The sequence below is a fragment of the Cricetulus griseus genome, chromosome 7 (assembly GCF_003668045.3).
Source record: "Cricetulus griseus strain 17A/GY chromosome 7, alternate assembly CriGri-PICRH-1.0, whole genome shotgun sequence".
NCBI lineage: Eukaryota > Metazoa > Chordata > Mammalia > Rodentia > Cricetidae > Cricetulus > Cricetulus griseus.
In genome coordinates this window covers 133,729,787-133,742,983 of record NC_048600.1, presented here as the reverse complement: position 1 = coordinate 133,742,983, position 13,197 = coordinate 133,729,787, and the positions used below count along the sequence as shown (strand labels likewise).

The 13,197-nt window shown below is 47.6% G+C and overlaps 1 protein-coding gene across 1 annotated transcript in view; it reads right to left on the bottom strand.

The window, feature by feature from the left end:
• Positions 1-8,113, bottom strand: part of Foxk2 (forkhead box K2) — a 54,733-nt gene extending 46,620 nt beyond the window's left edge. The window contains exons 1-3 of the mRNA XM_027425858.2: positions 8,107-8,113; positions 7,715-7,882; positions 6,238-6,937 (exon numbers count right to left, since the gene is read on the bottom strand). Coding sequence (XP_027281659.2) covers positions 6,238-6,937; positions 7,715-7,882; positions 8,107-8,113 — 875 coding nt within the window. The remainder of the gene's footprint in view (positions 1-6,237; positions 6,938-7,714; positions 7,883-8,106) is intronic.
• Positions 8,114-13,197: the final 5,084 nt, after the last annotated feature.

Sequence of the window (13,197 nt, the reverse complement as noted above, 5' to 3'; positions counted from 1 at the left end):
CTAAGCTTTAGTGTTTCTGTATTGTATCAAGAAGCCAATTGATGTAATACAAAATAAAAGAAGAATTTGGGGACTGTCTTTGTCTTTTCTTGGATCTTTCTCTCAAGGTGTACACCCTCTCATAATTGTTATGCTCTCATGGTTGCATTCCCCAGCATGTGTACATACACAAGCAAACATTTCTCTGCTAACTGTTTATGTTTGAGTCCCACACAGCCAATGAAGACCTGCCTGACAGCAATCCCTGGACACCCTGGAAAGAAAATGGGCCACACCTCCTCGACTGCACTGGATCCAACTTGCTCCATTTCAACTGACAATCCAGCCAAAGCTTCGGATACTGACTTCAATCAAGTTGAGGATTTCAAGCGAGATCTTCTATCAAGAGAATCCCATCTAACATGGACTGGATACAATTCATTCAAGACTTTCACTACACTAACATTTTCTTCCTACAGGACCCCACATGACTATCGTCGTCCCATTTCAGCAGGAAGTAACTTGGAGGATGCTACGCCCCTTTTCCCCATTGTTGTCATTTAGGATAGTGTATATACCTAGTTAGGGATAGCTTCCTACTGTTTATGGTTGGGATTGGTAGGAGGTGTTCAGGCTTGAACACCTCTTTCAGATGACTTTAGGGTTTAGTTAAAATAGATAGTTAGGATGTGACATAAGCAGATTGTTGTATCTTCTTATATTTTACCTTTATGATTGTTAATTTTGGATACTTTAAACTGTTAAGTTTTAATCCTCTTTTAGACTAAAAGGGGAATTGTAGGGGAAGCTGTAGCCACACCTTCTTAGGGGCTGGCTACAGGTCAGGGGACATAGGGTGACTGTGTTTTTCTCTTTCAGTTTCTTTTTGGGGCTTGCGTACAGACTGCTGCAACGCCGACTGGCTAGGTGGCTCTGTAAGTAAGGCTTTTCCCTATTAAGTACCCTTGTATTTCTACCTGACTCCATATTGGTAATTTCCCACTATGGGGGGGGGGGCCTGGAGAGATGGCTCAGAGGTTACCAGCACTGGCTGCTGCTCTTCCAGAGGTCCTGAGTTCAAGTCCCAGCAACCACATGGTGGCTCACAACTATCTATAATGAGATCTGGTGCCCTCTTCCCACCTGCAAGCATACATGCAAGCAGAACATTGTATACATAATAAATAAAAATCTTTTAAAAAATGGCAGTACTTTAAAAAAAAAAATTGAGAAAGCAGCACCTCACACTGGAAATTCAAGAAACACTGCGGTACTAAATGAAGGGAAAGGAAACCAGGAACTTACAAAGCCCGCAAACCAGTAAGAGACAAAGAAAAGAACCCTCATTTTGTCCTTATGGGAAGACTACACAGGACCCAAGGGATACAGAGCCAAGGACAATGACTGCTCTGTGACAGTTCTGCTATCTCCCACCTCCTTTGTACTTCCAAACTCCAGCAATCAATGCCAGAATTAAGGTATTCCCATTCTGGCATTCTGGGGAGTAGCAGTGGGCCTCTTCCCCAATGGCCACCCAGGAAGAGTATTTGGCATCAGGGTGGGAGCCTTGGAACAGGCGGGGTTCCTCCATTGGCCCTCCCACGTCTACTTCCTGCCATTGTCCCAGGAGACCCAGCCTCTAGCAAGCAATGGTTAAGATGACCATTGTCACCCTCTAGGAGGACAATCAGGACCAAGCAGGAGGGTGCATGTCTGTAATCCCAGCACTCAAGAAGGATCACCACAGATTTAAAGCCAACCTAAGCTGTACAGATCTGTAGCTCAGAAACCAAAACAAACCCAACCAACCAACCAAAAAGACAAGTAGAAATTGCTATTTTTCTCTCTGAAGAATGAAACAGTGCGATTTCAAAACAAGTAGCTCCTTTCTCCCCCTAACAGGAGAGTAAATCGTAAAATTAAATGAAAATAAAAAGCTTAAAAAAGAAAAACAGGGGCAGGCGATGGTGGCGCAGAGCTTTAATCCCAACACTTGGGAGGTAGAGCCAGGCAGATCTCTGAGTTTGAGGCCAGCCTGTTCTACAGCCAGCAGTCAGGGCTATGTAAAGAAACCCTGTCTCACAGTTAAAAATTGATGGCTCGCCCAGGCAGTGGTGGCAAATGCCTTTAATCCCAGAGGCAGGTGGATCTCTCAATTCAAGGCCAGCCTGGTCTATAGAGCCAGTTCCAGGACAGCCAGGGCTGTTACACAGAGAAACCTTGTATCAGAAACAACAACAAAAATTGGCTCAAAAGGAAAAGGTACTTGCCATGGAGTTTATATTGACCAGAGTTCCATCCCCAGAAACAACACAGTAGGAAGGACTTCCACAAGTTGTCCTGACTACTTGTGCTCAGGACAGGGACACGAGAGAAAGAGAGGGGGAGAGAGGATGGATGTTTTCTTTTAAAAACTAGGCCAGTAAATAAATAAATCTTTAAAGGGGGGAAGGGGAGACTATAGAGATGGCTGAGCACTGGCTGCTCTTCCCAGGGGTCCTGAGTTCAATTCCCAGCAACCACATATGGGGGGGGGGGGTCACAACCATCTATCGTGGGATCTGGTGCCTTTTTCTGGTATAATGCCCTACATGCAGACAAGAGCACTCATATATAAAATAAAATTAACAAACTAAAAAAAAAAAGAAAAAAGAAAAAAAAAAGCTACCCCAAGTAACATACCCCTGCAAGACACACTTCCTAAATCTTCACCCATCTGGGGACCAAATATTAACTATCAGAGCCTATGGGGGGGGGGTCATTTTCACTAAAGTGAAAGCACTCTCCAAGTCCAGACAAACCCACACTTGGACTACTGCGTACCATTCCCCGTTAGGGTCACCCCCAGCTTAGATTCCATCTACTCCAGTGCCAGGTTATAGGCTCGCTACGAACTGGGAGACTACCTCCACCTGCCCACCTTCAGAAGCCCCCACATACTCTAGTCCAGAGCGCCAGTACTTTTGGTGGTACTCAAAATTAAAATGTTACATTTTCCTTATTAAAATGTTACATTTCCCTCATTAAAATGTTACATTTCCCTTATACATGCCCTCCAATACTTGGCTAGAAAACAAGGATCCCCAGAATCATGTGGGGTTTGTTTTTGGAAAAACACATGCCCATTGTTGTGTTCATACTGAGTCCCAAGTCCATCCATAGTGGACACAGGGCTCACCAGCCAATGCAGAGACACCTGTACTACTCCAACCAGGGTTATTAAAGATATTCACCAAAGTCAGCGTAGTCCTAGCCAATTACACTCAGAACATACTATTTCAATGAAATCAATCAATCACAAAACCTAAACTATTGCACTTCATAATTCTTCCAAATTATCTTTGAGTTTTGTTTTCTTAGGCAGAGTGACACTTGTAGCCCTGGGTAGACTGGAACTCAGTGATCTTCCTGCCTCTTCCTTCCAAGTGTTGGGTGGTTAGCAGTAAGATGCCAGGCACCTTTTTGAATTTTTAAACTACAAAATGCAAACATATAAAAGTTGGAAATAGAATAAAATCAAGGTGGTTTAAATAAGACATCAACCATGGACTGCTTGCTTTTTTTCAATGTACAGTGATTTTTCAACAGGAAAACAAAACAAACATTAAGAACCCTTCCAAGCAGATTCAGTCATGGTAGTTCATAGATCCTGGCACTCAGGGTTAGTGGATACAAGGATGTAGTGGCACACACCTTTAATCCTAGCACTGGGGAGGCAGAGGCAGGCAGAGCTCTGAATTCAAGGTCAGTCTGGTCTACAGAGTTCCAGGACAGCCAGGGGTACATAGAGAAACCATGGGGGGGAGGGGGGGGAGGCAGGTATGTGAGACTCACAGTTCAAGGCCAGCCTAACACCATTCTGCCTAGATTATAGAGGAACAACATGTTTGAAAACAAAATAAAACAAGTATTTACGGCAGGTGTAGGGGTATACAGGTAATCACAGTTCCTAGATGGAGGCAGAAGATCTCCAGTTCAAGGTCACCTTGGTCTCCATAGTCAGACTGTCTCAGCATAATTCTTTTACACACACTTCTAAGTATGTGTGCATGTCTGTATATTTGCTTAAATGTAAAAAGAATTTGGGTAGTTAGAATGTTGGCTCAGTGGTTAAGAGCACTGGCTACTCTTCCAAAGGACCTAGGTTCAATTCCCAGGACACACATGGCGGCTCACAATTGTGTAATTCCAGCTCCATGGAATCCAAAGCCCTCTTCTGGCCTGTGAAGGCACCAGGCACACATGTGGTACAAACAACACATACTTGCACGTAAAACATCTATACACATAAAATAAAAGTAAAATTAAAAAAAAAAAAGATTTAAAAACTACTTCAGCCACCTGATGATCTGAGTCTGACACCCAGGACCCACACAGTTAAGAGAGAACTGACTGGGGGAACTATTGTCCTCTGGCCTCCAAGTGTGTCCTGTGACAGACGTAAGCAACACACACACATAACAATTTTATGTGTCATTTCATTATTTATTTATTTATTTATTTATTTATTTATTTATTTGTCTACTTTGAAACAGGGTCACTACATTAGCCCTGGATGTCCTAGAGCTCTCTGTGTACATCAGGCTGGCCTTGAACCCACAGAGATCTACCTGCCTCTGCCTCCTGAATACTGGGATTAAAGTTATGTACCACTATACCTGGCAACAAATGTAATTTTGAACTTACTCTATTTTATGTGTGTATTTGCCTGCATGTATGTGCATGCCTGGTGATTGTACCATTCAGAAGAGGGCATCTGATACCTAAACTAGAGTTACAAATGGTTAGAGTTATAACGTGGATGTTAGTCCTCTGCCAAGAGCAACAAGTGCTCTTAACCACAGAGACTATTCTTTAAAAAAAAAAAAAAATCACATATTTTTGTAGCCAAGCTAGAACACCCATTCAAGGCTATGAAATATGGCGTACACACACATCAACCTAAGTTAAAGCACACATCTTACCAGTATCACCAAAAACTAAAAGCAATTAAAAACTTCAGTCTGTGTCAAAAGCTACACTAGCAATGATCTAGAAAGGAACCCCTGGGGAATAATTAGCATTTCCTGGAGAGCAAAGTTGTTTTTCAAGCACAGTAAATGATAACTTTATCCAACCACAGAAGTAAATGAAACTGTTTTGTACCACAACTGACAGTTCTCTATGAGGCTCACTTGTCACTCACTCTATGTGACCTTGTAACAATTCCTTAAGAACCAAACACCTTTTGTTCTATTTTTCCGTTTTATGAGACAGTGTCTTGCTATGCAATCCAAACTGGTTTAGCGTTTACTACACAGCTCAGCTGAGTCTGGAACGCCAATTTCTATCTTACTGCCTCAGCCTCCGGAGTGCTGGCATTACAGGTTGTAGACACCACACCTGGCTAAAGATGTCTTTTAAAAAAACATTGTGTTGACAGTATCCAGTTTTCCCAGATTTCTAAGGATCTGGACAGTTTTTAAAGCCCTCCTGTTTGGAGTTTTCCATTTTAAGTCCACAATAAACGGTGGAAAGAGATTACTGTTAGGCTTCAGACACTCCCCTCCAAATTTTCGGGCACTAAAAACGTTAACAACAACAACAAAAGTAACAGACATCTATTCTTCATTCAAGACGGGTATTTTAGTTCGGGCCAGTTTTTCTACCACACACAGCTCAACACCTCCCTTGGGCATGACCTGCCTGATGGTTATGAACAACTTATGCAAACTCCCAGGAGGCACAGCGGGCACTAAAACTTCCACCCACTAACACAGGTGACGGTGGTAAGGGGAGCCGAGGTCTGGCGGCAGAAATGACGGTCTGTGTCCTGGCAGCCCCATGTCGGACTGGACAAAGGGCTGTGGGGCTGGAATGCCACCGGTGCATGGCACCCGACAGCCTGCGGGGAGCACGGGTGGGCGGCAGGTTGGACAGCCCTGGTGGAGTTTGCGTGTGGGGTCCGGCTGTGGCAGCGGGTGTGAAACCAGGGCGGGTCCCTACGCCTAGATTCTGCGTGTAGGTCAGAATCGGCCCGGTCTGCCTCGGCTGCGGGTGGTGACGAGTCGAGCCTTGCTCCCGGACAGGACAGCGGTCAGGATCCCGCCCTGCTGGGGACCAGAGGTCCTGCTCGCGGGCAGCGGACGAGGGAGGGTCTGGGTCCCGCCTGCTCCCGGGCTGTGGGTCTGGGTCCCTCCCCCTCTAGGGGCGGCGGGCGGGCGGGCGGGCGAGCGTAGGTCGGGTCAGGCCGCAGCCCCCGCCCCGCACTCCACTCACACGCGCGGCAGCTGCAGCGGCGGCGCCCCGCGCCGCTGGAACACCCCGTCCACGAACACGCCGTTCTTGCCGAGACAGCGCAGGTAGAAGTCGCCGCCCGCGTCCGGCCGGGGCTGCGCGGGTTCCGGGGCGGCCGCGCCATGGCCGCCGCCCGGGGGCGTGAAGATCTCCAGGTGGCGCCGCGAGATGAAGCTCGAATGGCCCATGCTCACGTCTACCGAGCCCTGCGACGAGTTGCGCCCGATGGTCACCGAACGCTTCTTCATGAGGTACTCGAACTCGCGGCCTTCGAGCCGCGCCACGGCCCAGCCGCCCGGCGGGGATCCGCCGCCCCCGGCCCCGCCGCCCGCGGGAGGGGCGCCCGCGCCCGAGAGCGCGCCGCGGCCGCCATCGCCTGCGAGGGCCCGGCCGATCGCGCGGGCGCCCTGGCGGGCCGAGGCCCGGGGCGCGGTCGTGGGGCCGCGCGAGCCGAGCACGGTCGCCGAGGCCGCCGGCCGCGAGGAGAGCTGCGAGGGCGGGAGCTCGCACGGCCGCGCGCCGGGCCCCGCGACGACGGGCCCGCTGGCCAATGGGCGCGGCGCACGCAGTGGGGCTACCAAGTCCGGCAATGGCGAGCGCGCCGCCGAGCGCCCGCACGTCCGCGGCGTCGCGCGACGCAAGTTGGGCCGCGGCGGCGCGGAAAACCCGGGCGGATGAGGAGCTGGCGTGGCGCCGCGCGCGTCCGCGGGGTGAGCGGGGGTCCAAGGTCACGGCGGGCGCGGGGCTCCGCGGCAGCCGCTGGCCACTCTTGTATTCCGGCCTCGGCCACGTCGAGCCGCGCACGCTGCTCGGGAGCCCGCCGAATTGACTAGCGTGCCACCGGGCGCACGGCTGCGACTCAAAGCTACCCCAGGGCAGCAGTCCTGCACTCAGCAGTTGGTGTCAATGACTGGGAATCCGAGCGTGTTGCCAGTGTGTGTGTGTGCGTGTGTAACAGAGAGAGATTGTGTGTGTGTGTAAAAGAGAGAGATTGTGTGTGTGTGTGTGTGTGCGTGTGTGTAACAGAGAGAGATTGTGTGTGTGTGCGTGTGTGTGTAAAAGAGAGAGATTGTGTGTGTGTGTGTGTGTGTGTGCGTGTGTGTAACAGAGAGAGATTGTGTGTGTGTGTGTGTGCGTGTGTGTGTAAAAGAGAGAGATTGTGTGTGTGTGTGTGCGTGTGTGTAACAGAGAGATTGTGTGTGTGCGTGTGTGTGTGTGTGTGTGTGTGTGTAACAGAGAGAGATTGTGTGTGTGTGTGTGCGCGTGTGTGTGTGTGTGTGTAACAGAGAGAGATTGTGTGTGTGCGTGTGTGTGCGTGTGTGTGTGTGTGTGTAACAGAGAGAGATTGTGTGTGTGTGCGTGTGCGTGAGAGAGAGACAGAGAGATCCATCGGAACCACCCCGGGGAGCCGTCATGCAGACATGCGGACTTGCGGACCAGCAGGCTGTGAGGGGCTCACACGTCAGTGCCGGTACAGACCGGGAGCTTAGGCCCCAGTGTCTTTCCCAGGACCGAAGGGCATTTCGGTGCACCTGCTTTGGCTCTGCTGAGAGAGGCACGTGGTCATGAAGAACGTCACACCAATATGGTGGCCCCTGGATGCAGGCGATGGGAAGCAGTGTTCTCACTGATGCACAAAAGGAGTTCAGGTCAGGGATGGTATGGTGGAGAGGCCGAGAGCAGGCTGGACTTAATCTGCACAGGGTAAAAGGAACGTTCTGTGCAAGAGCTTCTAAATAAAGGCCCAGACGAGAGGCATCAGAACATTTTGCATTTTAATTCATTCTGTGTGTCTTAACTTACAATAAGTGTAATAGAAATCAATGTATCTATAACATTTGCATATCTTACTTGACATATACGTCGGTAATTACAGTATAAATTCCTAAAGGTTCAAACTGCTTTGTACTATAAATATGGAAGAAAGACATTTCATCAAATATTCATTTGAGGGATTGTAGGTGATATAGAGATAACTATGGAAATGATAACCAGGTCACTGTCTAGAGACAAAACAAAAAGGAAAATGCATAGTCAAGAGCAAGAAATGTTTTTCCATCACTGTTGACGACTGAGCTCCTGATTATACACGTTTGAGCCCAGGGCTGTTTGAGTTTCTGCAATGTGCTTCAAGCATCTATCCGTAACAGGGCTAAATCTTTTTCTGCTTTCCACCGATTTTTGTGCAATATCTTTGTACACAACCCTGGCTATTACAGATATATAAAATAAACATACAATCAAACAGTTATGTTGCTTTGTTTGGCTTTTGTAGTTGATTTTGGTGTTTTTGTGTCAAGGGAAAAACAAGAGTCTTATTCTATAGCCCTGGCTGTCCTGGAACTTAGTATGTAGGCCAGAATCACCTAGAACTCATAGAGATCCACCCGCCTCTGCTTCCTAAATATTGGGATTAAAGGCATGTACCCCCATATCTGGCCAAATCAAACACATAAGCCATAAAGATATTTGTTTTTAAAGCAATTATTCAATGTACACATGTTTACCTTTTGTTACAGATTAAACGATTTTGCACACTAATAGGATGCACGTGCTTGTCTATGTATTGTATTAAGAGTGAGTGCTTCCCACGGTAGGACGTGTGCACACCAGGGTTTGATGTCAGGATGTCTTCCTCAATGGATTTGTCTTTTCTTCTTCCCGTGTCTTTTTCTGAGACAAGGTCTCTCAATGAACCTGGAGTTCACCATTTTGGCAAGGCTAGCTGACCAGTGAGACGACAGGATCCACCAGCATATATTCCCTCCTATGCCCCATTCCCACCCAGCTGAATATTTGATCCTGCAGGACACAGAGCAAAATGGACCATTTTCAGAGTCGATCTACAGCTTTGTTTGAGATAGGCTCTCACTATGTAGCCCTGACTGGCTAGGGAACTCAGAGTCACCGTTCTCTGCATTCCCAAGTCCAGAGAGTTAATGTATACTCCAGCAAATTTTGATTTTATGATTATCACTGCTAAGAACACTGCTACAAAATGGCATTAGTATGTTTAAGATCACTTTAATAGTTGGAAATACTTTCTCCAAAGACAAATGTAAAACAAAAGGCCTGATACCTATTGGAAGGACTAAAACTGACATAAAGACCTGGCAATGATATGAGCTACTGAGAATTGGTGAGGTACTATGGGAGATGGCTGGCCAAAAGCACTGAATGTTTTGAGGATAACCTTGAACTTCTGATCCTAACTGCACCTCCCGAAAGCTGGGTAAAAGGCCCTTACGCCTATTGATGTGGTGCTCTGGAGGGACCCAGGACTTTGTGCATGCTAGGCAAGGAAAACATCTCAACTGTTCTGAATAAATTCTGTAGATGCATAATATACATTCCAGATTGAATTTTAAAAAATATTTTGGTTTTTGCCTTCCTTTTTGTTTGTTTTTTAAAGACTCTGTGTGTCCTGGCTGTCCTGGAACTCACTCTGTAGATCAGGCTGGCCTCAAACTGAGAGATTTATTTGCCTCTGGCTGCTGAGTGCTGAGCTTAAACGCCTGCTTTTGGGGGTGTTTTTGTGTGTAGAGGGGGTTGTTATTTGGGTTTTTTTTTTGTTTTTTTCAAGACAGGGTTTCTCTCTGTAGCTTTGTAGACCAGGCTGGCCTCAAACTCACAGAGATCAGCCTGCCTTTGCTTTGCCTCCCAAGTGTCCCATCACCACCCAAATTTTTTCTTTTTTTCTTCCTCCCTTCCTTCCTCTCTCCCTCTCTCCCTCTCTCTCTTTCTGAGACAGCCTCACTGTCCTGGACTGCTAGGAGCCCTAGCAGTCCTGGAACTTGCTATGTGGATCAGGCTGGCCTTGAACCACAGAGATCCACCCACCTCTGCCTGGAGTGCTGATATTAAAGGGTATGTGTGTGTGTGTGTGTGTGTGTGTGTGTGTGTGTGTGTGTGTGTGTGTTGCATGTGGGTACTTGCAAAGGCCAAAGGAGGGTATCAGATCCTCTGGAGCCATAGTTAAAAGTGGTTAAGTCAAGGTGGGTGGTGGTGGTGCATGCCCTTTAATCCCAGCACTCAGGGATTTTTTTTTTTTTTTTTAAAGTCACCTGATGTGGGTCCTGGTAACCAAACTTGGATCCTCTAGAAAAAGCAGCAAGCATACTTAACTGCTAAGCAATCTCTCCAGTCACTCCATCCCCAAATTTAATATAAGGATTTGAAAGAGAATGTCCACAGGCAGTGGTGGCGCACACCTTTAATCCCAGCACTTGGGAGGCAGAAGCAAGTGGATCTCTGTGAATTTGAGAGCAGCCTGGTCTACAAGAGCTACTTCCAGGACAGGTTCCAAAGCCACAGAGAAACCCTGTCTTGAAAAAAAAGAGAATGCCACTGGGCATGGTGGCTCATGTCTGTAACCTCAACACTTGGGAGATGATGGAGGCAGTAGAATCAGGAATTCAAAGCAAGCCTTGACTAAATGTGATATTATCTCAAAACAAAACATGAGAGGGGGTTGGATACAAAGGGATAGGGAATGAGAGGGACCGAGAAAGGGGGTGGAGAAAGAGATGCAACTGTGGCTGGGTATAGTGGTACACACTAGTCACGAGAAACACAAAAGGAGGAAGGAAGGAAGGAAGGAAGCAAGCAAGCAAGCAAGCAGGAAGAAGGCTGAAGGAAAGGGGGTTGGGGTTTTTTTGTTTTATTTTGTTTTTTGAGATAGTGTCTCCAACCCTTTAGTTCTGGCTAGCCTGAGACTCACTATGTAGACTAGGCTGGCCTCCAACTCAGAGATCCACCCACTTTTTACCTTATAAGTGCTGTGATCAAAGTTGTATACCCCCATTATCTGGCTAAAAAGGTATGATTCTGAGACTTTATTAAATTTTCTCCAGCAGTGATGTGAGCCTGTAGTCACGTCTACTTGGTTGGCTGAGTAGGATCCCTTGAGCCAGAGTTCAAGGCCAGCCTGGGCACCAGGCTGTTGGGGCGGGGTGGGGGAGGGTAAAAAGAATCGAGGAGAAAGGAAGAAAGAGGGGAGGACAGGAAAGTGAAAAGGAGAAGCAGAGCTGGGGACATAGCGCAGTTATCAGAGGACCTGCTTAGTATACCCCCAAATTCTGGATTCAAGCCCTCCACTGCATAAATAGGGCATGGTAATAGGTAGCTATAATCCTAGCACTTAGGAAGTAGAGGCAGGAGGATCAAAATGGAAACTGCAAGGCCAGCCCAGGCTACAGAGTGAGCTCAAAGCTAGCTTGGGCGACTCAGTGAGACAAAATAAAAAGAGAGTAAGAGAAAGGGTTTTTTGTTTGTTTTTTGGTGTGGTGTGTGGTGTGTGTGTTAGAGATATAGCTCAGTAATAGTTTTTGCCTAGCACATGACACATCTGATTTCCATTCCCAGCACTAGACAGACAGACGGATGGACAGACACAGACACACACTTTAAGCAAAACTGCCTATAGGGAATCTGGAAAGATGGTTCAGCAGTTAGCTCTTGCTGCTCTTCCAGAGGACCCAAGTTCAATTCCCAGCTCCAGGCATCCAATGCCCTCTTCTGGCCTCTGTGGCTATCCATACACACCTGACTTTCACTCATAGACACGCACATACACATAAAAGTCGTAATAAATCTTTTAAAAACTGCATTCAGCTCACATCCATTTCAACCCAGTATTTATGAGGATCGACATCCACAGGGAATAGTGTGAAAGGTGAGGCGTGAGGCACCTTCTCTGCTGTAATGGACTGCGCCCTTTCACATGGTAAGCCAAAGTAAATTCTTCAGGCAATTTCCCATCTGTAGATGCAGAAGGGAACCCACATGTAGCATGCCAAGTGGGAAAAAAGCCACATTCCTGCATCACCCTTCCAGCCAGCTGTGCCCCTCAGATGAGTGCTCCACCCAAGCCAGCACCTGCAGGCTAGCTCCTAGCTGCAACTCCAGCTTCTGTAGTCGGCTCACTTGTAGTGTATCTGGCAAGCCCAGATGTCAGCCGATGGTGAGTAGGGCACATGCTGAGTCAAATCTAACAGCAATACGAGTGCACATCACTGGCAGGAATGCAGTGAATCTTTCCCCCACTTTCTGCTCTTGTGGTTCTGGAGTGAACACAGTGCCCAGGTATGATAGGCATACACTCTGCTCCTGAACTATGGGGTGCCTTGACCCAACCATTTCTAAATTACCTGTAAGGGAAACCAAATTTGTCTTTGTGACAGAATTTCATCATGTGTAAGCATAGTTATCCACAGTGGTGTAAACCAATACAGCCCAGGTCAGGCTGGAAACAAACTAAGAAATTGGCCCTCTGCCGAGCTAGATCATAGGCACTGTAAACCAGAATACCAGGTAGATAGGAATCTGGGATTGTGTTGTCTTCTCATGCTGGAACAAGTCACTCATCAGGAGACATTGTCTACTCTGACTACATTTGTCATGCTGCTTTGACCAGGTATTGTCTGCCAAGGCCTTGCTCATCTTGTACTTAAACTGTTTTTTTGTTTTGGGTTTTTTTCAAGACAGGGTTTCTCTGTGTAGCCCTGGCTATCCTGGAACTCTCTCTTTGGACCAGGCTGGCCTTGAACTTAAGAGATTCACCTGCCTTTGCCTTCTGAGTGCTCGGGTTACAGGCATGCGCCACCACCACCCTGCTCATGCTTCCACTGTGACGGAGGAACAGAAAGGCACATGCAGTCCTGAAAGGCTCAAAGGGCCACAACCTAGCATCAGCAAAACATCTGGTATCTTAGCACCTGACCTCAGTTGCTGCCATAGATAGTGCCATGAAGTTTCCAGGAAGTCAATCCCTTCCCACATTGGCCCTCGGTGCTGAGCATCCTCCTGACCTATCAGGAAGAGACTCAGAAACAAGGAATCACTCGGGCTGGGGCATGGTAAGGGAGGCATATTGCAGGATGTAGTCCAGGATAGGCAGAACAGCATCTTGGTCCTTAAACTCTCCACTCAGATCCTGTTGCA